Genomic DNA, 26187 nt, shown 5'->3' on the forward strand with positions numbered 1-26187 from the left:
CAAATTCCTAAATAACAAATAAGGCCATTATATAACCTAAACCTTCTTTGTTTAGTTATTTCTAAATTGTTTATGGTGTAAAACGTTCTAATTTCCTATTAATATACTATTCTAATCTGTTCTGTTCTGTTCTATTAAATATTTATGTATTTATTTATTGATTCAGCATAAATAGTGTAAACATTGTTGTAAGAATGAATGCAAAGTGAAAAAAACAGCTAAACTTATATCCCGGTCAATTTTCATCATAGATTCACTTCAACATTTCTGTCCAGTCTGCTTCAGCTCTGCGACTTCTTTGAATGCGGTGAATATGATCAGTGAAACCAGTAAAACCAGCAGATCCAGAACCAGAAAGCCCATTTTAGGAAAGCTCTCCTTAGAGAACAGACATGTGAAAACACAGATGCCTGTAATTCTGACAGTAAATGACCAATGTTGTGATCAAAAAGTTTGTTTGGCATCATAACATAACAACAATGTTTTAAATGTTATGATTTTCTCCTAATACATCTTGTCTTATATATTTCCAATTATCTTTATTCAAAACAAACAGCTAATAAAATAAAGATTGAAAATGAATAAAGGGGGAAGAGGAAGAATTTTTCAAAGTTTTTCTTTCCTCTTTACCCATATGGTCTGTGGCAAATTTGACTCAAACTGTGGTTGACAAAGAAATAGTGTTTAAGCAAATGAGAAATATTTAAAATTGAAAATTAATAATAAAGCATAAGCACTGAAATAGAGATTGGTCACATGTATCTGTGTGTTTTATCATTTTATTTTGACATATTTTTTAACCTGTAAAGCACTTTGTGTTGCTGCGGTATGAAAGGGGTTATATAAATAAAGTTTAAATTTCAATGTCAATCTCTGCACAATGTCCTTTAAAAGAAATAAATTGATAACCCAAAGGATAGTTTTTAGGCATTTAAAAAGACAGAAGTAGAAAGGAAGAACAATTTATGAAGTGATTTAGTTTAATCACAAAAGACTGCTATGAGACTGATTCAGCACACAGATTTACCAGTTCACATATTTCTGCTGCTTCTTTTTACCATTCCCAACTCCAACAGAATAGATGTTTTTTTCATGGTTCTATTGCTTCCTAAATTTTTTAATAAGCGCAGCTGAAGATGAGTTAGCAGACTCGTCCTTCAACTTTGGTTCTTCTAAAGTAACACCTTTAGAAGTTTATTTATTACTTTCATCAGAAAACAACATGAGTTTTTTGTTCAAAAAGCAGCTTTGTAAATTAGAGGATAAGTGGTAGATTGAGTCAAAATAAAAGTCAGATTCCACTTTTAAGTGAATCAGTAGCAGTGATTTATGAGTGTCTTTAGAAAACATGCAGTCCCCGAGGCAGTGCACTTTATCACTGAATACTTTACTATTTTGGCTCAGAGGTAGGTTATATAAATTGAATAATGACTTTTCTTGTCCCAGGGATATTTTTGATTTGAAAAAATGTGCAGCTGTCTCTTCTGATGACCGCTATGAAAATGTCATATTACCATTTTATAGCCCGTTATTAATAATTTAAGCAATAACCCCTATTTAAGATTTCCAGGAAGTGGGATAATTGCTCATACTTCTGCATGGCAGATGAAAAACTTCTGTCTGATCCGTTAATATACCTGATAGCAAGAAACCTTCAACATATTGATTGTGTGAGTTGTTAACCTCAAAATAACAAATCTCCAGTTTATACAACATAGGTTTTGGCACACAAACTCTGATATAGCAGATGTGAAATTTACAGTAATTCTTTTTACACTTCCAGAACAGATCAGACCATAAAGTTCCCGTCTTACCTCTGACAGCAGGGATCCGTCGTACCAGGGTCCACTTCCAAGGATGTGAAGACCAATTTGCAGAGAGAAGTGGGAGATATTCAGAGAGATCTCCACCCAGAGGTCCCCAGGTTAGGCAAAACTGTTTGGATTTTTGGATGCATTAACTTCTGATACTTTGACCTCTTTATCATGTGGATCCACCCTTTTTAATTTTACATTAAACCATTTTGTAGATGTGCTCCCCCATCATGCAGTTCAATGAAACATTTCAATCATTCTCTGAGAGTTTTTTCTTTACTTTCAATCTTGTTGCAATCCTCGTATTGACCCTTTATAGGGATTTGCCTTCTGTCCCTATTCCTCTCTCTTTAAATCTTATGGGGACCCACAGATGTAATCCTATGGCAATGAGATTTTGGCTTATCGTTAAATTTATCTGTGAACCTTTGAACTTCTTTTGTGTCTAATGTAAAAATGTCGTGTTTCAGGCTGAAAACTCAGAAATTGATCAAATACATATAGTAGTTATTTAATCTAAACTGAGAACAATTCATTAGAAATCAAATAAAAATCTAATTTATTTTATTATTATAATTGTTTCATGTGTTTAATTTTAGACGTTCACATCATTTGTGTTTGAAGTCCCTCTGTGAACGTTTTGCTATGTTCAATTAACTCCAGTACAGACTCATCTGCTAGTTTAAGACCTTGTTTACATATCATATCATAGGATTGCAACGGTAATCCCTGATCGAAACGGAATTGTTGGCTGTAAAAGCATTGCCTTTCAATCTGCTTGGCAGACTGGCTGGTTACTGATTTCTGCATATATATATATCGCCGAATCTTGACTGCAGCAGTGGGGCTGCGCGACGCGGACTATATGTTACGTATACATATAGTCCGCTTTTTGTGAGAAAAGCTATCCATATCGGAAAAAAACAAGAATTAAGGACTAAAAACAGGTTACTATTTATTTCTTTTGTAAGTGACCATGGTATAAGTGGGTTAATGGCCTTTGAAGTATGCATTATCACTTTTTAACGCACTTCGCGGAAGCAACCGTCCGACGCGAAGCGGAGGACAGTTCAGGCTTCCATGGCGTGCGTTAAAAAGTGATAATGCTTACTTCAAAGACCATTAACCCTTACATATATGACTTTTTGCTTTGATAAAGTAAAAAAAAAGCATTACTCGTGAACCTATTCAACAAAAAACCACTTACTTCAGAACCTACATGGGTACGTTTTACCGACAAAGGCATGGTTGTGCCAGTGGAGAATTAAGCCCTGTGCTCCTTCCAGGTAACAGCACCATCTAACTGGTTCGGATTTGTAGATGACACCTGGTTGAAGATTAAAACTGAGGGAGTGAGTGCAGGCATTCACAGAACACACAGTGGATCAGGCCTGTACATTTACCAGAGAGGACCGTCCCGTCATCAGTGGCAAAGGGAAATCTACAGGAAATCCACACACTAATACCTTTTGCTTGACTCCCACACCCAAACATTGAGCAGTCAGAACTCAGAACCACAGGAAAAAAAACATTCCCACCTCAACAGAAGCTATGATAAAAGGAAGACATTCATCTTAAGATGACTGTGAACATCTGGATATCCCAAATGGGCTTTCATCAAGGGGTCATCGCACACTTGGAGGGATCCAGAAAAACGCTGCCAGGTCAAGAACAACAACATTGTTATCCCATCTTTGCCAAACAACAAATACATGTCCATATCAAACCCATTAACACACTGAAGGAGATGCTGGGTCACCCAAAATACAACCCACCCCCCAAAGAAAAAAGAAAAACAAAGCAAAGAAACAATGTAGTGTACACAGTCCAGTGCAGTGAAGAATGATCAGACGTCTCATTAAACAAGCATGTGCATTAGCGTAGGAGGAACACCACCTCAGAACAAGTTTTGGAAGTTTGTTCTGACTTAAAAAACATTTGAAGACAACAATGTACAAAGCCTTGACAGAGAAGACATGGTTTAAAAGAGAGGTAAGAGTACATGTATATTCTAATAACCCTTCCCTCAACAGAGGAAGGGCTCAGACACCTTTTGTCTCCTCTTTACTATGCTGCCCTTTCATTACTTCCAAAGAAAACCAAAACTCAACTGCAACCACACCCAATCCCCCCCATGATTGGGTCCAGGAGGGGTCATAAGAGGAGAGGCATTTCACTCTGCTTTCTCTTCTGTTCCCCTCAACGAGTCATTCAATTGCAGGAATGTAGGTGATCCACCTGGAGGATATATGCAGGGCTTGAACCCAGCACCACACATACTGATGAAGACCCTTGAATGAGTGGTAACGTTATAACGTTTCAAAGAAAGAAGACTTTTTTGGCATGTGATCAGTCACTTTAAGCTATTTTGTCATTTGTTGTAATTTAAACCAAACAGCTAAATATTAAGGCCTGTTGTACCCAATTCTCTTTATTTATTAATTTTTTGTTTATAAAAAAGTGTCAAGTCCTGCTTTTCCCAGAATCAGTGGCCGTACGTTGTTGTAGTGTAGCTGAAGTAACTTTAATCTGCATTTTGAGAATTCGTTTTTTTTGTTGTTGTATCCTTTCTGTGGCACATCGGACTCAGCTCTCTGTTTTCCTGTTTTTATAAAAAAAAAAATACAGAAAGTTCATATTTTATTATTATGGACTAAACTGGGTAAAGCTGACAGTTGATCCTTCAATTATGCTTCTTGTGCTTTCACTTTACCAGAAATAAACCATAATTACAACCATTATTACACCATTTAAATGCAAAATACGTTGTCACTTTGGATCATGTCCTACTTCTGCAGGGGTTTCAAATAAAGTCACTTAAAAGTAATATGGGAATCATGTGAGGCATTACAATTCTGAGATATTAAAAAAAATAAGGTATTGTTTTTGAATAATTTACTGATATGATCAATCTGTAATGTGTTACAGTTTGGAATTCGCTTGCTTAAGAAAGCAACATGCAACACATTGGACGACTCAAATGAAGATCCTGTCAGCCACTTCAGGGCACATCAGTATTCAATAGAGTTCAGTTCCCCCGAAGAGACATTTTCCAGCATTTATCCTGAAGGATGTTTTGCCCGACTTTGACTGGTACCAAGTGGAAATGCATCACGCGTGTCTTTGAACCCAACATGTCAAAGTAAATCTGGCTTCAGCCAAGAGGAAACAAACAAAACTAAACACATTGTGTAGCATTCATATATATGTGCAACGTTTTGCCAACAGGATCATGTTAAAACAAATCTAAAAGCAATGATTTACCATGCACAGATTTCTACATCAGTGTCCATGATAATACTGATGATACTGGGTTCAGAGAATACATAATACTGTCTGATAGAAAGGATTGGCATAAGCTGCTTATATACAAATTAAATGTTTCCCTTCATCGAGATATTTTTATTTTTTTGTCAGTGCTTTACTTTTAAAATGTCTTAGTGACTTTAATGCTGCTGCTCACAGTTCAAATTTACAGAAAACATTTAAATTTAAATATAAGAAATTAAAATATATTGACATTTTAAAGGTTCAAGGTTAATAATATTGACTAAAGGCCAGTGAATAGAGAGTGGATGTCACGAACTGGAGGTGGAGGACCCAAAAGGCAGGATACCAGGATTGGTGATAGGAAATAAAACATTACATTAACAAACTGAAACATGACAAAACTATGGGGAGAAAAAACCAGTGACAAAACAGAGCAGACGACCTTTCTGACAAGGATGAACAGAAACCAAGACACTTAAATAGGCTGAGGGTAATTAACTGAACTGAAAACAGCTGTGGATCATGAACCTGAATGTGGAGTGACTGACAAAAAGAAAACCAAAAACATGACAAAGAAAACCAAACCACTGAATCCTTACAGTGGACTTTAGCTGAGATTTAACATTATCACTATTCTGTTCATCAACTAGCTTTCCAAAAAAAACCAACAACAACTGACATAAAATATATCTGCACTGACACACAGTAATGACTGATGACAGTAACTAAAGGTTAATGTCCTACTTTTATTGATTCTTTCACCCACACTCAGCTGAACGGATTGGTCATTTATTCACTTGACAAATAAGAAGTCCACTAAGAGTTAGTGAAGTGATGATTTGATTTGTGTCAGATTAGAGGTAAGAAATGAGAATATGAATAATAATAATGAAGGATCCTAAAAGAAGTCTCCTTTGTTGGTTAAAGATACATAACTTTAGGCTAAGGAATTTAAATAATCAAGAGTGTAAAATGTATGAAGGGATTCACTTTTTGCATAAATTCTAAAGGATGAAATGCAACAAATTTAGGCTTACTTAGATGTACTTTTCATAGACAATTTGTCATCTTGGGGAGCTTCATAAGGGCCTGAGCAAGTGAAGATAAGGAGGGATAGTCATCGTCACAGACACATCAAACGTTCTTGTTGAGATGATATCAGGAACCAGCGGTGTAGGACTCAATATGCCGGAGACAAGACTTGATGGCGAACCATGGAGAACCAAAAACGTGACAAAGCAAAGCAGATGACATGACAAGAAAGAATTAAAAACCAGACCCTTAAATACACTTAACTGAAATCAAGACACATGCGAATGATTGACAACCCCTAAACCTGGTGTGACTGACAGGGGGAGAACTCAAAACAGAACTAGATCACAACTGAAAACACAATGGGCAAAGCCAAATCCAAGAGCATAATCCTCACAAAGGAGCCGACAAAGGGAGGTAGAACAACATAAAAACCTCATCATGGATCCATCAGACACGTGTTTTCCTTCATCGTTCACCTTTCACCTATAAATCTAAAAATGTCAAACCAATTCAGTTTCATTTAGATAGCACTTATTGTACAAAACATGGAATCTGGAGGTGCTGGAGAAGAATAAAAAACGTATGGACATACACACAATTAATACCAAGGCATTTAAAATAAGCTTTAAAGGAAAGAAAAAAGCAACGAAGAACTCCTGCAGAGTAAGTTAATAATACGTATTCACCCGGACCATGGTATAAAAAGTGATAATGCATTCATGGTCGGCCATAAACCCTTACATGAACTGACATAAAATACAACAAACAACAACAAACCACGATTGAACAGGTAAACAACAAGGAAATGTTGATAAATGAAACCATGAGATATATATAGATATATATATAGATATAGATATATTGTGTAAATGAAGTTCTCAGTCCAAAAATCTAAATTTAACGGCGGATCATCTTGTTTATTTTAAAAAATTAAATAACCCGAGCAGGGAAGTTATTACTTTTATAGCCAAGATGGTGATGTTTTATGAAGATGCTGCCATAATATTCTACATTAAACTGTCTTTCTATAATTTCATTTTGGCTCATATTGGCCAGTAGAAGCTTGAATACCCATGCTGTGGCTGACTCTGGCTTAAAAACTTTACAAAAAGGCTTTATACAGGGCTAATTGTAATCTGTGTTTTGCACCAAGCGGTGTTTTGTTGCAGCGCTAACAAATGGATTTCGGCTCCTCAAAGTCTGCCTCACATCATTTAAACTGTGCGTTAATCATTTTGTCACCCCCACTGTGTACAAAACTCAGCTTTCTCTATATTTTGAGCAATAGCTTAGACTTTTCTGCTTATAGGCAAGAACAGGACACGCTTGATTTAAGTTACCAATGTGAAAAGAAAATAGTTGCCACAAAAGCAGTGTGTGTGTAAGAAACAGCGCTGCATGAACTGTTGTACAGGCTTGACCTTGAGGCTATCAGGCTTCAGCTCAGGAAGGCAGGAGCAGGACTGAAGTTTATTGGAAGGCACTGAATCAGCAAGATGAGTCACCATTGCAAGAAGAAGCTGACAATTGTGTTGGTCCAGATACTTCTGCACTTTGTGGAAACCAGAGCAGTCATTTTCCAGCTTCTTGCCTATAATGATTTTATTATTTAAAGTCCCACTCCAAACATCTTTTGATCTGTTGTCAAAGTGTTCCCAGTGGTCTTTTCATTTTGATAATGTTGTTTTTAACCCAAATCCAAAAATCTTTAACGTTTTCTAGGACGTAGTTTCTGCAGAGTGGCAGTAGTTCATCAGAGATGTGGGCGGGACTCTGCTGATATCCCATCATTCGCTTTGTTTGCACTCTCTCCTTCTAGCTTACAGCCCCTCATGACCCCGAGTTAACAAAAATGGTAAGCTACATTGGAGCTATCCAGGCGTACAGTTTTGAGTCAGATAGCAGCTCAGACGGGAAAAACGAAGATGTTAATCGATGTATTTGTCTGCAAGTGGATGCATCAGAATGGAGTGGAGCAGGGAGACTTTGGCCCGCCCTTTTCAGTTTCTGCATCGCAAAAGAGAGATTTTTCAAATAATTCTGATCCATCACATTTGAATAAAGAAATACTCAGAAACTTTGCTATAATCCTGAATTCTTTTACATGTTGATATGTCCTCCGTCATGAGAAAAATCCTACAAGAACCTGTCATAAACACCAATAACAGGATTTTCATTTGAGTGGGTCCTTAAGAAAACATAAATTGTTAGCCTATAGCGTGTGTTCAAAAACTGTACATTCATTTTAACGGCACTTTGAAGCAACTGTCAGATTTATTGGTGGAATCAATAAATCCATTTGACTGCCCCGAACATAATGACAGGTGAGACAGACAAAAGCTTGGGGCAGCAGGGCCCCTGACCAGAAAGGAGCCTTTAGGGTTATCAGGTTAATTTGAGTTCACTTTATTTCTAATAATAACATTTTTCATCATTTTACTTTCTGTTTAAATATTTTTAAATGAGCTTTATGATTATATTGTACCAACTTTGAACATCTTAAATTGTTTGGTAGAGTGCCATTTCAATGCTTTTCTATGTCTTTTTTGTTTGTTTGTTTTTTGGGTCAAATTTGACCCGTTTTCAAGTGTCAAAACTGGTCAATTTTGATTCGTACATATTTTAAGGGTAAAGAGCAGCACTGATGCTACTATCCTGTGTTTTTGATTGATCAGCAATAATTAGCCATTTTTTTCCCGAGTGTTTAGACTATTTAAAGGAAAAAGTGGATAAGGCTGGTCAAGAGGGCCACCTCTGTACCTTTAGCTTTGGATCCTTTTAGTTTTCCTTCACCATAATTTAAACATGATGGTTAATTTTTTACAAAGTAAAAACAAAATGTTTGGAGCTGCCTCTAGAAAACACTAAATATTCTAAAGAACAACTGATTCTTGTCTTCTCTTCTTTTTTATTGTAATTTCCAAAGGAGTTTCTGGATTGAAATCAACATCCCTCTAACAAAATGACTGAAAGGGGGAATATGGTCAGAGCCAATCACCACTTTGGAAGGATGAAGTCCGCTCTCTTCCTGTGCAGATTCTCAGTCATTAAGGTCACAGCGGAGCAGTAATAACTCCAACAGCGGCTGACTTGCATTCTCCAAAAGCTTTTATGTCCAAATACTAACTCTGTGAAACAATACACCTGAGTGGAACTTGTCAAGTCCTGCTGTTTTCCATGAAGAACTCTGACCCTGACAGAAACTGTGACTAACTTGTGTTGCCTCATCAGCAGAAGAGGAAGGTGATATGATTAGACCTGTTGGTTCCCACTTTTTTCTCGTGGTAATAAAGTCCTCATTTTGGATTCTCTTTTGAAATACACCAGTCAAAGAGAGAATGAAGATGGAACTGTGCCCAAAAAAATACCTGCTGGGTTGTTTGAATATTGAGTTAGTTATGGCTAAATTAAACACAGCACTAAGAGGCATTTGGCAACATAAGCATACAGCCATAAAACCTGGACTAAGGTGCAAAATCAATCTTTTATTAGGTCCTCTTGTGCTATAAGTGTGTGAGTCGGTTAGACTTCAGTAAAGTAAAATTATTTCAGATTTTTTTTTAAATACTGTCCTTGCTGGACACATGATTAGTCATTGTTTGGTGGATTCTGTTAGATCTAACAGGGTTTCTTTAGCTTTAGCAGCTAACCGAACAATTTTTAAAACTGGCTAACTTTTTAGTGGCTCTCATTTTTGACCATTCGTTAACAGGGTTGCTCTTCCTCTGCTTTATTTTAGGGAGCCCCACACATTTGGATAGCAAGTAAACTGGAAAAAAACATTAGGACTTGATGGTCTTTAACGCTTTTGGTGTGAAACTTTACACTAAATTTGACACCTTAAGTAGATTGTTTAGTGTGAAATCAAGTTTATACAGCTTTATTTCAAACATGGACAAGATTGAGAATTCTATCATTTATCATGAAAATTTGATGTTTTGTTTTATTTACCAAACTTCTCAGACACTTTTCATGTAATATTTAACACTTCCGTACAAGTTTTTTTGGGAAATTTATTTCACAAATGCATTACTTAAATTGAGAACAAGATTTTTTTTCTCTACATTTGAGAAAATCTGCATATTTTTAAGCTCAGCATCTATGAGTTTCTCATTTTCACTGAAAATCTTGCTGCTGTGAGAAAATTGTATTTTCTTATGCATTAATTGTTGGATTTCTCTATAGTTTCTTGCTTTGCCCAGTTTGTTCTAGTTACAGCTTGTGTCTGCATGTAGTGTGTACTTTCACCCTGATGACCACGAAGTTTTAGATTGTAAGCTCGAAAAGTGCTGTCCTGGCAAACCTCTAACTGCTAAATGTAGTATAGGAGCATCATTTTAGTGGTTGAGGTTAAGTACTAAGTACTAACTCTCTAAAGGCTTCTTGAACAGTTAAAACAATAAAGGCAACCGGTCCCTGTCCAGGGGTTGCCGGATGCTTTGGTCCAGGTGTGGGAGGAGATCCCAGAGACCATCCTCGCCTCATCAGAATAACTATCTATTGCAGGGAAGTCAAGCACACACACACTCCAATGAGCCTCATTTTGACTCGTTTCAGACATTACACCCAAGTTGGATGTGCCTGTAGTGTCTTTTTCCGCTTTAATTTGGAGTATGATTCCACATCCACACCTCCATAGGCTAATACATTTAATTTACATTAATAGTTTTTGTAAGGTGTGTTGCCAGCAAATACAAATATGTAAAGAATAAAAACATTTAAAAAGAATAGGAATAGTGTTCCCAGTTATTTATTAATTTATAAGGGGAAAAAAAGCGGGACAGATGTAAATAATGCAAAAATAGTCCGAAACTATATAGGTTAAAATAAAGCTGAAAAGTAAAAATGTTTAAAATCAAGTTTTTTTCATTCTAAATAATAATTTCACTGAACCCCTAAAATATTTAACAATCTAAATTTAGGAAAATAAGTACTAAATACACTAATTTAATATAAACATAATTAAGAGAAATATGCATGATATCACATATTACAATAGCAAATACCGTATTGCATTGAACTATATGACATTAGTGTATATTATTATATAAGTAAAAACAATTAGGTTAATTATTAGGTACCAACCATTTACTAAGGAGGATCAACCAAAACATGAATGTGTAGTTTAACATTATATCCAGCAGAGGGAGCTGTTGCTTCGTTTTTTGATGACGTTTACCTCAGTTCTGGACATGGAAGTTAGCAGAGGAGCTAAGCAGAAGGCGAGCCTCTATGCTCCGGAACCTCACTTAGTAAAGTCGGTTCGACATGTACGAGCCGGACACCGCAGCCATCCTCCCGGAAGACCTCCTCAGCACCGCTTCAACGGACGACCAGCCGTCCAATCCAGCCGCTCATGGCCAGGAGGAGGATCGCCTCCCGCTCGACAAGGTTGCGCGGCCGCCGGTACGATCGCGGCTGCCGGTGTCCGTGGAGCCGGTGCTCTTTCTGTCCACGTTTGCTCTGGTTCTCCAGGCTCCCCTGGTCACCCAGTATCTGTGGGACCGCATCAGCGATGAGCTCGGCTACAACGGCTCCAGGAGGTCGGAGTGCAACAGTTCAGAGCCCGCAGACCCCCTCCAGAAGGTGGGACCCCCCACAACCAATAGGTCAACACGAAACCTACAGGGGTTTATTTATTTATTTGTTTATTTTTACTTAAGCATTTTTGTGCAGATGTGGACCAAATAGAAATGTCATATTTCATTTAGTTTAGTTGCACTGCAGCCCACTAAAAACTTTAATGTTATAAACGGGCAAGGGCGGACTTAACAGTTTGGGGGCCCAGGTGAACAATAACACGGGCCCCTATGCAGTGGTTGTATTAATATATTTTTAATCTTTCCCTTGGGTAAAATGCCTTAAAAACACGTAACCATCTAAAAAAAATCACATGAGCAGTCATTTGCAATTTCACTGATTTAAGTTGTGTATGACAGTATTAAATAATAATGGGCGTGGAAATTATTTTAAATATTTTTGTTAAGTGTTCAGCTTGGGGCCACCAATTGGTGGTGGCCCCAGGCAATCGCCTACATTTTCCTAATGCTATGTCCGCCCCTGTTATGGAGTAGTGAATAAAGAAGGTCTTGGGCACCGTTAAAATAAACTTAGTATGCAGTTAGGTTTAGTTTTCAATTTTAAACACATTAGCAAGAAGCTAAAATAACCTTCAGCCGTTCACGTCACATAGAGGAACAGTGGGCACACATCGAAACTATGACATAAACCAGTGTTTTTCAACCTTTTTTGAGCCACGGCACACTTTAACCTTGACAAAAATCACCAGCATCCAAAAATTAAATAAAAAAGGAGAAACTCATAGTCTGTATTGATCTACAGCCCCCCCGCAATCTCACATGCATTTTTGTGATAATTGTGGTAGAAAAAGCTGGAAGCTGCAGCTGTTTTCTCTAAAAGATGTAATAAAAGTTAAGTTAGAAGATTTAAAACTGTCTGATGTGTGTTCGTTGTGGTTTCAAGATGTTTAACAAAGTGAGGCTCATTGTGTGCTGAGATGCTGTCACTTTAACCCAATGCATTATGGGAGATGTAGTGCAAACAGCCGCCGAACGCAGACAGACTCGAGTCTCTGAGCTTCATTGTTTCGTTCACTTTTTCCACGGTCTGATACCGGATCCCGCGGAAAGCTACACCGCTAAAGACGAGCTTTAGCTGGTATTTTTGTTGGAATTGAGCAACTTTATGAGCAGAACAAGGAAGTGAAGACTTTAACCACTTCTGATTGGTCAGACTGATGACGTGTGATTAAGCCTCCAAGAATGATTGGTGGAGACAGTTAAAGGGGCGGGACTTATAACAAAACAGCTGTAGCTGCGGCTAAATCGCTGTACCGTCATTCTTATCAAAATGTCTTTAATAGAATCAAATAAACACTAAAAAAGTATTTTATGATCTTTCATATTCCTAACTACTCAGTGTTTTATCAGGGCCTGTTTGGATGAACAAAGAGCTGATATCCTGGAGATGGGAAATGTTTTTAGATTAGTTAATGAGGGCAATTTCCCACGACCGGTTGAAAAACACTGACATAAACGATAAACATTTGAGGAGCAGTTTATCTTGCAGTTAACAGGACATTTAGTGTTTTCTTTGATACTTTGAAATCACCTTGATGTTCAGCTCCACAGCGTCTCAACAATGTCTCCTTGTTCTTCACTATTCAGCAAGTGGAAACTTTGACAGCTCACTGGAACCTGTACATCAACCTGGGAGGTTTTTCGGTGGGACTGTTGGTTGTGCCTCTCCTGGGTTCTTGGAGTGACCTTGCTGGCCGCAGAACTGTCCTTATCCTCCCCAACCTCGGTCTGGCCCTGCAAGCAGCTGTTTACCTTGTAGTGATGTACCTCAAGCTTCCTGTGGCTTACTTTTTGGTGGGCCGGCTGCTCAGCGGTCTGTCGGGTGACTTTAATGCCATCCTGGCTGGCTGTTTTGCCTATGTGGCTGACATTAGTGACAGGAAGTCCCGCACCTTCAGGGTGGCGGTCTTAGAGGCCTGTCTGGGACTTGCAGGGATACTAGCCAGCATCATAGGAGGGCAATGGCGGAGAGCCCAAGGGTAAGTAACTTTGTGCTGTTTTGCTTTAAATCAAAAAGTCTACCGTTAATCAGAAAACGTGTGCATTTTTTCATCATTTATTTCTTTCTTTTCTCATCAGCTACATCAACCCATTCTGGCTGGTCCTGGCAACCAACTTGGCCTCCGCTCTGTACGCTTCCCTTGTAGTGCGCGAGTCTGTACTTCCAGACCCGAGTGCTAAGCTCCTCACAACTCGCCACCATAAAGCTGTGTGGCGCCTCTACTCAACAGGAGGCAGCGGCATTGATGGCGACAGAAGCTTTTGCAGGTGCAAGCTGTGGCTTTACTCACTGTGCTTCTTTGTGGTGGTGACTGTTCACTCCGGGAGCAGAGAGCTGTATGTGTTGTATGAGCTAAGTCCACCATTGTGCTGGGGGTCCGCCCTTATTGGATATGGGTCAGCAGCTCAAAACCTGGCATACCTGACCAGTCTGCTGGGGCTGAGGATCATGCAGCTGTGCCTGGAGGACTCCTGGGTGGCTCTCGTGAGTCTGGCCTCCAACATAATTGGGCTGTTGGTCTTCTCTGTCGCTGATAGCACCCAGCTAATGTTCACAGGTGAGACACTGTTTAAGACCAGAACATAGCTTGGAAGTGTTGACTAAAATGACAGAATTTGTAAAACCAAAACTGGATTTACAGTTTACACAAGCTGTAAGTTGGTGGAAAAAAGCTCAAAGGGAAAATTCTTCAGATAGCAGGGTGCTGAAAGCAATAGTTAAATGTTACTCTAGATGACGTTTGATGTCATTTTCCCACATCTGTTCTTTCTGAAATCCCCTAAGGTAAATTTTGGGGCTTCAATTTCACACATAATGTTTCAATAGATCTACATTTAGTTTCTAAGCAGACACCTTTCTCCAAAGATACTTACAAGTTTCTTACAATTGACGTAAAGCCTTGCTCAAGGGCACGATGACAATCAAGCCTGAGAATTGAAATCCAAAACAAACTGATAGTAAGTTGGCTGCTCAACCCAAAGAGCTTCAGCCATCCCATTTTCAAAACGAACCTCCCATTTGATTTGTAAAATATATACCATCCACCCATTTTCTAAACCAACTAAATCCCCTTTGGGGTCGCATGGTTGCTGGAGCCTATCCCAACCACTGTTGAGCAAAGGCTTGGTGCACCCTGGATGGTTTGCCAGTTTATCGCAGGGCCAAATAAATGCAGCCGATAGGATTCTAAAGCATCTTTGTGCTTTTATACTACACCAGAAGGCATTTAAAGCAACATATGACTCATCAAAAATATTAGATGACCACAGAGGAAAACTCTCAACTCAAGGATCCTTTGTGTTAAGTAACTGCTGAGTTGGAAACCAGCTTCAGCCTCATTTCAGATTGCACAGTTTGTGTTTGATCTGTAATAATGGGCTTTAGGCAGTATAGAAAAGGATTTCTTATGACTGTCAGTGATAAACCTGCTCTTCTCCCCGTCCAGGTTACGGTCTGTGTTTCTTATTCATGGCTGTGACCCCTGTGCTCAGGTCAAAACTATCCAAGCTGGTGGATCCATCCGAGCAAGGTCAGCTCCAAAGGAGTAGTGGTATACTATAGATATGTGTAGTGGTAGTGCAGGTAGATTCCAAGCATATTTACCTTTGCCACTTGTTGCATACATAACCGACCGTCTGCTTTGCTCCAGGTTCCCTTTTTGCCTCCGTTGCCTGTGTGGAGACCTTGTGTTATCTTGTGGGCAGTGGCATCTTCAACTCTCTCTATCCAGCCACACTTTACTTCATGAGGGGCTTTACCTTCCTGTTTGCTGCCATCCTCCTCCTAATCCCTGCTGGAATTATTGGGTATTCCTCTTTTTTTAATTGAATCTGTATTAAGTTTTTTTTCTGTTTTTGCTTTTAAAATAAGACGAAGCATAAAGATGAATGTTCCCTACAAGATACCTGTTTTTTTGTAGGACCCTGCAGTGTTTGGACCAGAGGAGAGAACTCAGAGACTCTCCTGAGTAGGGGAGAGCACAAAGAGGAGCCCCTACAAAAAAAAAAAAAAAAAGAGGAGCCCCTACACGGTTATAGCGCCTCCTCCTGCCAGTCGGCTCTGACGAGGAGGCATTTGGATACCTTTGGATGCTGGAAATGCTTTGGACCCCTACACCTTTGCTGAGTGACTGACTTAAAAAAAAAGTCCAGACCAGATGACCAAACCCAGCAGACATTGCTGCACAAACTGCCTCCGTAAATGAGAAAAGGGAAGTCATGACTTTGTCAAACTATTTTCAGTGCAGTTACTTCAAGATTCATACAAATTTATTATTATGAAGGTGCTTACATATTTAGACATATTTATAAAGTAATTTTATGTGTTTACAATGCAGAATGAAGGTTAAACATTGAACATTTATAGTGTTGAGAGTATGTGAGTGTAATGCTATAGAGCTCTTAAAGTGGATTACAAGTTTTTAAAAAAAATTGATGGTTTCTCGTGCAGACGACTTACTGTCTGGTGAGCACTAGATACGTTCTCGTGCACACGAGAAAACTCAAGGTGTTTTCGAACTGGACACATTTGGTTTCGCTTCAAGTGAACCAGAGTTCGTTTCCCCCAATAATACGGAACAAGTTTTCAGTCTGAATACACCCGAGCAGAACCTGGTTCAGGACCAGGAACCACACTCTGACTCATCTTTGGAGGTGGTCTCGGTTCGTTTCCAATCTGACTGAGCTTCGGTTCGCTCTGTGTTTCCTCTGTCTAAATACAATCCGTTCTCGGAGCGGAACAACTGAACCAAAGAGGCCACCGTAGCCGGTGGTCACGTGATGTAAACACAGTACGAATGTAGTAACAGATGAGCCGTGGACAAATGTAAAGCACCAGTTGTCATGTTATCAAAGAGGACAAAAAGGTCCAGCTCCTTACTTGCGCTGCTGTGACATCATCCTAAAAGCTACCCTGTAGTACCATAGCAGAATTCTCTTAAAATAATGCCAAAAGACTACAACGATGAGACACAGCAACTTATTGAACTGTGCTTGAATGAATGCAGGCTCATCAAAACAACTTTTAATGTGATACACATTGCTTCTCCCCGTTTCCCAAACAATCCATATGTCATAAACACTTATCAGCGTACTTACTTAGCTCCCAAAAAAGCGAGTAAAAATTGTTGAGCCTGTAACAGTTGATACAGACGTTTAATAACGGTCAGCAAAATATAAAGTTTGAATAAACGAACCCCAAGGAGGACTGCAAGGCGCAGGACAGCGAAGTCCCCTTGACGCCAGTCTGAATACAGACCAAACACAACGTTCAGAACTCGATCCGGACCAAATTACCGGTAAGCGGACTGGGTCCGTTTAATACGGACAATTCCAGTCTGAATACACCCCAGTGGTCATTTGCACACGGGAGACCTTTTTAGAAACCCTAAAAAAGGTGATCGATACCAGACACCAGTTGCGCACCTGTTGCCTGTTCTGCAATAAGGTCCACGAGGAATTAAACACAACCAGTCACAATTACGAGAGCTTATTGAGGTCTATTTTACCTTGCACTTTGCACCTCTAGCATCACTATTATTGTGATTTATGAACGTGATCTAAAACAAGTTCTAAAGTCATGCGGTTTGTTTTGGCAGAGGGGATTCATCTGCTTTGATCAACTGGTGAGCACCAGATACTTTCTCGCGTGGACAAGATACCAGTTCTATTTTTTGTTTTCTATGTCACTTTATGCCACAAACGTTATTATTGCAGTCAAGCATCCAGAAAAAAATATCTGATTTCTAAGCAAATATTTAATGAGCACTTTAGAAACGGACGGCCATCTTCATGTTCATTTGATCATTTTTCAATATCAAATGTGATTTATATTTGATTTATTGATTTATTTCAAGCATTGTAGTCAAAGCAATAAAGAATTTACAGATATTTATCAAACTCATTACAGAAATGATGAAATGCATGGATTAAAAAGACAGAAAATAAAACAAAACAAAAACGTCACTTAAATCACATTTGCTTAATTAAATACAGTGATCATTAACTAAAGTTAGGTAGAGCTTGATTAATTGTTTGAAAAGCAATAAAGTTTGCTTTTAAAGTTTATTTGATCATTTTTCAATATCAAATGTGATTTATATCATTAACTTGTTCTATTTTCTTTCTAAATATTTTTAATAAAAGGGTAATTTTTTCCAAAATCAAGATATTTTTGTAAAACTATATGCTGAAATACTTTACAATAAAACAAAGTACAGCTATTGTCTCTTTGAAAAAGAGACAGTAGTTTGCTTCTTGGAAAATCAGTTGTTTTGCTGGTATTTTTTTTAAAACACTGTTGTTTTGACCTATTCTTTATAAAATCGTACTGCATAACAGTTTTGTTAAAAGAATGCTTTCATAAATATAAACACTGATTGTTTTATTTTCATGAATTAAAAAAATGAATGGTGAACATCAGCCACTGAGCAGCCAATAAAGCATGTTTCTGGACTGTTGAGTACCTAAAGAAAACCCACGCATGCACAAGGCAAACATTCAAACTCCACACTGAAAGGACACTGCTGGGATTTGAACCAGGGCCTTCTTGGGTTGAGGTAACAATGTTAACCATTACACCACTGTGTATCAAAAGAAAGATCATAGATTAGGGCTGCATGATATGAGGAAAGCTTGCGATATGCGATATTAGTGATGAATATTGGGATGACGATATAACTTGCGATAAATGAACAAATAGCAAAAACATTTCCATTTCACTGCAAAAGTTTAATTTAAATAAGAGTCGTAATACCTTAAAATATTCTCCAAATGACCCTCATATAATTAGGAGGGCAACATCTAACATAAAAGCTCAATCTAATGGGTCAAATGTGTAAAGGGATTTATTCAATTCATTAAATAGTTCAAGTTGCCATAAGATTGTTTTAGCACATTTAAGGTTTACCATTTATTGCAAATTTCGCCGAGTTTTGCGATATGGATATTGCACATCTTGAAATCGCGATAACGATAAATTTGCGATTAATTGTGCAGGCCTATCATAGATGATGCAGTGGTCGGCCAAGGAAACTTGGCAGATGAAAGCCACATGAAGCTTTTAACTCTTCAAAATCATAAGATGTCAAGCAGTGCAACCAGTTCAGAACTGACAGAACCAGTGAGGCCCTGGTAAACCCATATACTGCTCAGAGAAGTCCGGCTACAAGTGTCTTTGCGGAATAGTTGCAGCCGAAAAGCACAACCTCCAATGTCCAAAAAAGGCCAAGCAACTCAAGTTTGAACAAAAACACAGGAGCTGTGGTGGAAAAAACTGACATTGAAGAGTCAACATTTTAAAATATTTGCCTGTAACAGAAGGCAACTCGTGCATTATAGAGCTAGGGAGCAGCTCAATAATGGAAATCTGCAGGCAATAGTGAAGCCTGGCGGAGGTTCCCTGAAAGCTTGGGGCTACATTTCTGCAAATGGAGTTGGAGATTTAGTCAGAATTAATGGTTTTCTCAAAGCTAAGAAAGACATATATATCCATCATGCAATACTATCAGGAGGCATATGATTCGCTCCGAGCTCACTTCGCAGCAATACAATGACCTCAAACACACATCCAGAGTCATAAAGGATTGCCTTATGTGTACAAAGGAACAAAAAGTACTGGATGTAATGCCATGGCCCCCACAGAGCCCTGATCTCAACTTCAAGTGTCTATGAAACTTTGTGAAGAGACAGAGGGATGTGAGGAGGTTGGTTCTTCAAGAGGGCGATGTAGAATATATCAGTTTTCTGTTTTTTTGGATAAAGTATGACTGAACCAGAAAGAAGTGTAGTGGATTTTTTCTGTAATAGTAAGACCTGCTTTTATTGATTTAGTACATACAAGTTAACAGAGAGAAAGCTGCATGTACAATAACCATTGAAGAGAAACGAAGGCTTGGTGGATTCTCTGGGTCCCTGTTGGTTTATTACTGCTTTTTTCCTGAGATACAAAAGGTGTATACTGCACCTGGTTATACGTTTAAAACAGTATCATTCAATAACATTGACATATTAAAGTTTGTTGAAGTACTTGAATTCCCTTTCACAATTTCATGCGTTGACAATTTAAACTGGGATAATTTATAGGTCATTTATGTGAGCTCCAAACATACTTCATTTTACAATCGTCTTTAGCAGTAAGGAAAACCATTTGAGAGTTTTTGACTACAACATGTGGAAGGAAGGAGACATCATGAATGGTATTTGATTCTGCTGCACTTTTTGTCCACTTATTTTTTCTCCTGCTCTTTGGACTTATTAGCACGGTCAGTTTGGTCTTGTGGTTCTTTCAGGAAGCGGAGGATCTTCTCAACTGTGGCCTTCTGATATTCATGAGACCATCTGTATGAGCAAGAAGCAGTAACAAAAATCAGTAACAAATGCAGATCTGACAGTTTCCTGATTGTACAGATTAAATATTTATGGAATAAAGACCACCATTATAAACCCACAAAAACAAACTATTACATCTGTTAAAACAATTCTCAATTTTTGGCAAAAGACATGAAATTTTGCTTTCAATGCTGAATAAACTCAATTATTTCAACAACTGAAGGTTCTGATACTTACTTGATGCCATTGAAGTTGAGTACAGGTCTCATGTCTTCAGGTAATGACGTGGGTTCAGGCCACACGAAATTATCCACGACAGGAACAATGTTCTTCTTACAAGCCAGGGCTGTGACTATTTCCTGCAACAAAAAGGACATTTTCTTCAACTAAAAAATGTTTAATTTGACATTTTAAAAAATCGTCAGCAAATTCAAGGCCTGGTGACCCCTTTTTTAAGCAGTAATGAGAGTGTTGCCCTCACTACTTCATGAATGAAAAACTTTGTTACAGGATTAAAGTTCAGATAACAAAAACCACCGAGACATGAACCAAAAGACATGAAAACACTAAAAACGTTTCCGTGCATTAAACACATCTGTATCAATGTCCCCATAGTGTTGACTGGTATCAAGAATTTTTGTGTATAACCTTCATCAAGGTAATAAGGATCTCATTCTCAGAGGCATTAAGACAACATCAGTTATAACAAGAATGCGCCCTATGACATGTTAATTTCATGGGAGTTATTTAGCACCATTTTTGTGATGTCATACAATGGGAACACTTTAACATTTTGTTTAATCAAGTCTTTCACAGAGTGTGTCAATTTTGGTAAGTCCAAATGGGCGTTTGGATATTTATATACATGTGAAAGAAAGAAAACCTCCTGACCTTGTGCACCCAATCCTTCATGCCAGTGTCGCCCATGCATTTGTCGAGTGCGTTGGCTGACAGGACCAGGATAAAGTGCTGCGCCCGCTGCACACTCTGAACCAGTTTGTCTTCAAATTTGCCAGCCTCCAGCTTTTCCACGTCTATGAAGACACTGTATCCTCTGACCTGTAGGTGCACCTTCAGAAGGCTAAAGACGACAAAAGTTTTTTTTTAAATCATCTTGTTCTTATGTCAATTCTAAATATCGGCTTACTGCTATAAAAAAAAAAAAAAGAAATCGAAGCAACTTTTAGTCCTGACCTAGCCAGCTGGGAGCCGGTCGTCCGGCGGTAGCTGATGAACACGTCGGGCCCAGGCGGCTGCGCGTCTGTGTGGCATGGCTTGGATGGTTTGCGGCTGGCGGACAGTATCTTTGCTCTGTGGACTCCATTTTCTATGTGGCAGTCATACTGAAGGTGGTGATCATTGAGGTTCAGGATGTTGTTTCGATCCACTCCTGATTGGACCATGCCGTAGGTGTACTGACGGAAAAGAGGGTCCACCTCAGCCAGCCAGTCACTCATGTTGTTTGGGTCGCTTGTGGAGTAGTCAGCATATGTTTTGAGCACTCGTAACTCTCGCAAAAATCTGGAGCATGATTTAAAAAAATCAAAACATATGTTTACACAACACCAACTTTACACACATAGTGTGATTGTCTTACCTCTTACGGGTGAGACCTGCAGTCATGCCCAAATCAGAACTCAGATCTTGATCTGTTATGTTCAGAAGGAGATCTCCATCCACCTGAAGCTCCTGTGCAGCAACACACATCACCAGCAGACCGGTTAGCCTATAGGCACGAACATGTTAGTGTTCTCCGTTCCTTTTTTTCTTACGATTTTCCTTTCTTATTCACCTGGAAACGGTCACAATAAGCACTGAAGTCCACCTGCTGCAACCACACCCGCACTTCAGAGCTTTTCCAGTTGGAGACAGATGGGAAGATTCTTTTGGGCACTTCTTCTCCCATCATGCTTAGCGCCTTCTTGGCAAGTAAACAGGCTGTACCCATGCTGCAGTACATGACGATTCTTTTCAGGCTCTGAATTGCTCCAATCTCTTGAAATATCTTTAAATACATAAGACAAACCAGAACTTAAGGTATCAGATGTCATTTAAACTCTATGGTAAGTGAGCCCCGCTCATACCTTAGTGTTGTGCTGACGGGACTTGATACTAGCCTCAACACAAAGGTAAAAGGCAGCAATGCACTTTCCCTCCACTCTTGTGCCATCCAGCAGAGGCAAGAGGTGCTGGAGGTCAGATGCAGACTTTCCCTGCATGCAATCGGCGCTGTCCGATAAACTGCGGGCAAAGTCATCTGGATCCAGAGATGCAATGAAAGGTTCGACCAGCTCCAAAGTCCCAGATTTCACCACCTCCTTCTCGATTTCTCGGTTTGCAGCCAGCACGGTCACAGCCAGGCAGGCGTGGAAGCGGATAAGCTCGTCCTCTTTAGAGAAAGCCAGAGGGAAGAGCCACTCAGCCGCCTGCTTCTCAATCATCCACCGCTGACAGCGGTGGCCTCCGTACATGGCACAGTTTGCCAGCGCTACGGCACAGTGGCGCAGCACGGTGGGATCTTTGCCTCGGCACCAAAAAAGGAGAGCATCCAGGGCCCCGTTGGAGATGAGGTTGACAGATGTTTCCTCTGTGTGTTTGAACATGTGCTCTAGGATGCCGGAGACACTGCGAGCCAGCTGAGCATCCTCATGCTGTTGAGCCAGGTTGAGGATGACTCCTAGACCCAGGCGTGCAACATAGTCCCTGTTGGAACAACCGTTTGCAATCAGACACCATCAAATACAACTATAGTTAATGAAAGGCATCAATTATTTTTTTCAAATTCACCCACAGAACTGCTGTCCTGAAGGTTTCCAGTGCGGGTCCTTGGGCAAAACCCTTCACTCTACTGCCTAGTGCCTAACTATGCAGTCACAAGGGGGACCCAAACTTGTATTTTATCCAGTCCCCAGCCCGGATAAAAAACAGGGTTGTGTCAGGAAGGGCATCTGGTGTAAAAAATCTCTGCCAAACCACCTGTGCGAAGCATTGAAAGCTGATTTGCTGTGGCGGCTCCTGAAGGGACATGCCGAAAGGTGAACCGCTGCTGTCTTGAACATCCAAACACAAAAATATGTAGCTATTCTGTAAGTATGTGTATTTCTGCTGTATGTTTGAAAGGTGTGATATGGAGGTAAAAAGCTGCTAACCTTGTGTAACCTAGTGGTTACTTTATGAACTGACTTGGCTCCAGTTACTCTTTCGTTTCTCATGCAGTGAAAAAGTCATTCTCTAATTTACATCAATCGCTGTGTTTGCTACTGATAAGTTTCCTTTTCTTTTGCAGAAATAAACAAAAATATATATCCTTAACACAAAATTTAACAAAGTTATTGAGAACTTTAATATTTAGAGTAACAACATTTGTCATTTGGAGGTTTTTTAGAGGCTGCCTGCCTTGTAACCTTTGGATGAACGTCTACCAACATTACCTGTTCTCTGAGGTGAGAATCTGCTCCAGGAGTTTTGCAGACTCGTAGTTGATCTCCACATCGGGCGTCTGTTGGAGCTGCAGCACCAGCGCCAGGCCTCCATCCAGCCGGATCCGATTGCAGATTTCTTCAGCCACCCGACGTCCGACGCCAGGTAAAACCCAGGCCTCCTTCACCAGCTGGTAGATGTCTGCGACAGCCCTGCGGATCTCGTTCGAGTCCGAGTGTTCTTGAGCGGACTTCAGCATCTGGATGGCTGAGCGCAGGGCCGGGAGGGAAGTGTTCAAGACTGCCTGGACTTCGGTGCTGAACCCCGGAGAAACGGCCTTGGGCTCGCTCCCTGAGCCGCTCCTCCTTCGCTGGAGCCGGCTGACATATTCCGGTACTGTGAGTCTGTCAGAGCTGAACATGATGATGGAGAGATGTCGGAGGAGCCTCGACAGCAAGAACGTCGGAGTAAAGAGCATCTATCTGCGGACGCCGGTGTTTACGCAGGCCCCTGATCCACAGCCCGCCCTGTAAACAAACCACCCTCCAACATAAACAAGGAAACAAGGGGCTAGATTTGGCCAAATTGCATCAAATCCTGCTGGTTGCTATTAGAAGCAGGTGTAGACCGTCTAGAGACGTTTACGAACAATCCCGACTTTACAGTTGTTGTTTTGATTTAAAACGCGCTTCAACAGTCGGCTTTAGTGTTTGCAGAATCCTCAAATTAGCAAAAAAAAAAAATGTAAGATGAAATAAGATACACGTTTCCTCTGTCCACTTTTTGTTGTCCCTCCAGACAAAGAAGGGTTTCTCAATTCCCCCTCCCTGTTCCTAAAATCCACGCAGCCTTTTGATTTCGGTGAACGCATCACTTCCCTCTAATGCTGCTCGGTCACGTGATCCTTCGTGCAGCATCCACTGTTTGTGTGTGCGCGTGTGTGGGGGTGTGTGTGCGTGTGTGTCTAAAATATGTTTAAGACACAATTATTTTTTTATTAGCCTACTATGCTAAATAAAAAAATAGGAAAGGTAATTATATATACCTTGATAGTTTTTTAGCCTTTGTATTTTTCAAAAAATTTGTTTTCCAAATCTTACCTATATGTAAGAACACTTTTAATTTTCAAATTTGCTGTAAATATTACATTTTTCTATAAATAATCAATTGACTGTGTGTAATGGCAGCATATGATCCCCTGCAGACAACAGAAAACATACATGATTTTTATTTGTTAAAAAATAGAGGAAAAAATAATTCAAAATAGATTTACTGGCTGGAAAAATTCTGGTAAAAATATTTTAAAATGTGTCTCAGTGAAATGATTCCAGTTGCTCAGAGGATCTGATTCAATAACAATACTGTAGAACACAGACAAATTTGGGGGGAAAAATCTTATTTTTGAGATCTCCTGAAAGAATATGTTAGAGTTTTGGTTTTGAGTGAATTTATTTGATGGATAGATCTGTTATGTTTAACTTATTTGATTGTATATACACTTGTAAAAAATATTAAATGTCGATTAAAAATAGTTGTGAAATTGGTTTGGTATTATTTTTAATGTCTGCACACTGATGGCTTTAATTTTATATAAACCCATGTGATCATCACATTTTTTGATGTGTCACAAGTATAAAAATATCCAGCTTTAAATGGGATTTATTTTCCCCAATATTGTATTTTCAACTTTGTTCAGTTTGTCTTTTCCTCTGCATGCGTGAGTTTAGTGTTGTGTGAAGTTTCAAATTTTGCTGTATGTAGTGAAACATTTGCAAAACGTCTTTAATTTCAGTCTCACTGTTTATCCTAGGAAAAAACACATAATAATTAAAATAAATGTCATCAATACAACAGAGGGAGCTACGCCAAAAACATGAAAGTTGAGTGCTTTTCCACCAAACGTGAAGCATTGGAGACACCCAAAGAACAATTGGGATGCCCAAAGCAGCTCATGGAGAGATCAGTTAATCCGGGAAAGGAAATCAAAACTTGAAGGACCATAAAATACTCCATGTGGATGAAAACACACAGCGTAATGATAGGTTATTAAGTTCAGGTCCTCCTAAAACAAAAAAAAGGAGTATCTTCCGATGGATTTTTAGGAGCTGAAGGTTCAGTGTGTGGCATATGAGGTAAGGTGTTCCAAAGACTTTAGGCAGAAAGAAATAAAACATCTTTTCTCAAAAAAAAAGCCGGAGGCTCTCTTCAGAGGCTTCTGGTCAGCAAACAACAACAGAAGTGGGAAAAAATGAAGACTACATTTTAAGAACTCATGTCTAACTGTCAGGCAGACATTTCTTTAGCAATCTCTGCTTCTGCAAAAACCTGAAACTTTAATTTAATAATAATACTTATTTGCAGGAAATTTCCAAACAAAAGTCCAAGACCTCAACTCCAGATATAAGAAGGTCATTTCTGCAGCCATGTAGAAACTGTACAGCAAGAGCTGGAGGTGGAAACAGCTGTTTGCTTTCAAGAGTTTAAAGAGGACCTGTTTCTCCTTCCCAGCCTTGAAGTTGAGCAGAATATATTTATTTATTTTTTGCCAAAAGATAGTGGAGGAGATTGTCCCCAAGACTATAAAACTACTTAGTAGGTAAACCGTGTATTTTAGATTCAGTTGAAGGCCCTGAAAACTCAGTTTAAAAAGAAAATCACTGTAATTAAGCAACTGCAAAAAGGACATTCTCTGTCCAGTCCAACAGCCAAAGCTTTTCTCA

At 39.2% G+C, this 26187-nt stretch overlaps 3 protein-coding genes across 5 annotated transcripts in view; 1 reads left to right on the top strand and 2 right to left on the bottom strand.

The window, feature by feature from the left end:
* Window positions 1-11434, bottom strand: part of foxn1 (forkhead box N1) — a 25568-nt gene extending 14134 nt beyond the window's left edge. Inside the window, exon 1 of one of the 2 annotated variants that reach the window (XM_078930039.1) lies at window positions 11299-11434. The gene's annotated coding sequence lies outside the window, so the exon portion shown is untranslated. Of the gene's footprint in view, window positions 1-1814; window positions 1922-11298 lie in introns of those variants that run through there. The other variant, XM_078930038.1, reaches the window with a different exon arrangement.
* On the top strand, window positions 11388-17985 carry slc46a1 (solute carrier family 46 member 1). 2 transcript variants are annotated; one of them, XM_078930041.1, is made up of 7 exons: window positions 11388-11705; window positions 13307-13698; window positions 13799-14277; window positions 15166-15249; window positions 15370-15526; window positions 15640-15701; window positions 15732-15878. In XM_078930041.1, exons 1-6 carry the CDS (start codon window positions 11388-11390, stop codon window positions 15689-15691), a joined length of 1482 nt encoding a protein of 493 aa, XP_078786167.1. In that variant the 3' UTR covers window positions 15692-15701; window positions 15732-15878. The 2 variants fall into 2 exon arrangements, with proteins under 2 accessions (XP_078786167.1, XP_078786166.1); XM_078930040.1 differs by having other exon boundaries at window positions 15640-17985.
* A 1525-nt stretch (window positions 17986-19510) lies between these two features.
* Window positions 19511-24400, bottom strand: sarm1 (sterile alpha and TIR motif containing 1). Its single transcript, XM_004075437.5, has 8 exons — window positions 23479-24400; window positions 22132-22750; window positions 21840-22052; window positions 21645-21736; window positions 21242-21568; window positions 20939-21128; window positions 20285-20406; window positions 19511-20056 (listed from the first exon to the last, which is right to left on the bottom strand). Exons 1-8 carry the CDS (start codon window positions 23943-23945, stop codon window positions 19945-19947), a joined length of 2142 nt encoding a protein of 713 aa, XP_004075485.1. The 5' UTR covers window positions 23946-24400; the 3' UTR covers window positions 19511-19944.
* Window positions 24401-26187: the final 1787 nt, after the last annotated feature.

Source organism: Oryzias latipes, chromosome 13 (genome assembly GCF_053564925.1).
Source record: "Oryzias latipes strain Hd-rR chromosome 13, Olatipes_Hd-rR_3.1".
NCBI classification, from domain to species: Eukaryota; Metazoa; Chordata; class Actinopteri; order Beloniformes; family Adrianichthyidae; genus Oryzias; species Oryzias latipes.

Excerpts from the sequence above, each read along its gene's own strand:
- slc46a1 (XM_078930040.1), top strand. The coding sequence starts at position 11,388 with ATGTACGAGCCGGACACCGCAGCCATCCTCCCGGAAGACCTCCTCAGC. Across the intron at positions 11,706-13,306 it reads CCGCAGACCCCCTCCAGAAG|CAAGTGGAAACTTTGACAGC; the intron begins GTGGGACCCCCC and ends TTCACTATTCAG. Across the intron at positions 13,699-13,798 it reads CAATGGCGGAGAGCCCAAGG|CTACATCAACCCATTCTGGC; the intron begins GTAAGTAACTTT and ends TTTTCTCATCAG.
- sarm1 (XM_004075437.5), bottom strand. The coding sequence starts at position 23,945 with ATGCTCTTTACTCCGACGTTCTTGCTGTCGAGGCTCCTCCGACATCTC. Across the intron at positions 22,053-22,131 it reads CCCGTCAGCACAACACTAAG|ATATTTCAAGAGATTGGAGC; the intron begins GTATGAGCGGGG and ends ATGTATTTAAAG. Across the intron at positions 20,407-20,938 it reads TGAAGGATTGGGTGCACAAG|GAAATAGTCACAGCCCTGGC; the intron begins GTCAGGAGGTTT and ends TTTTTGTTGCAG.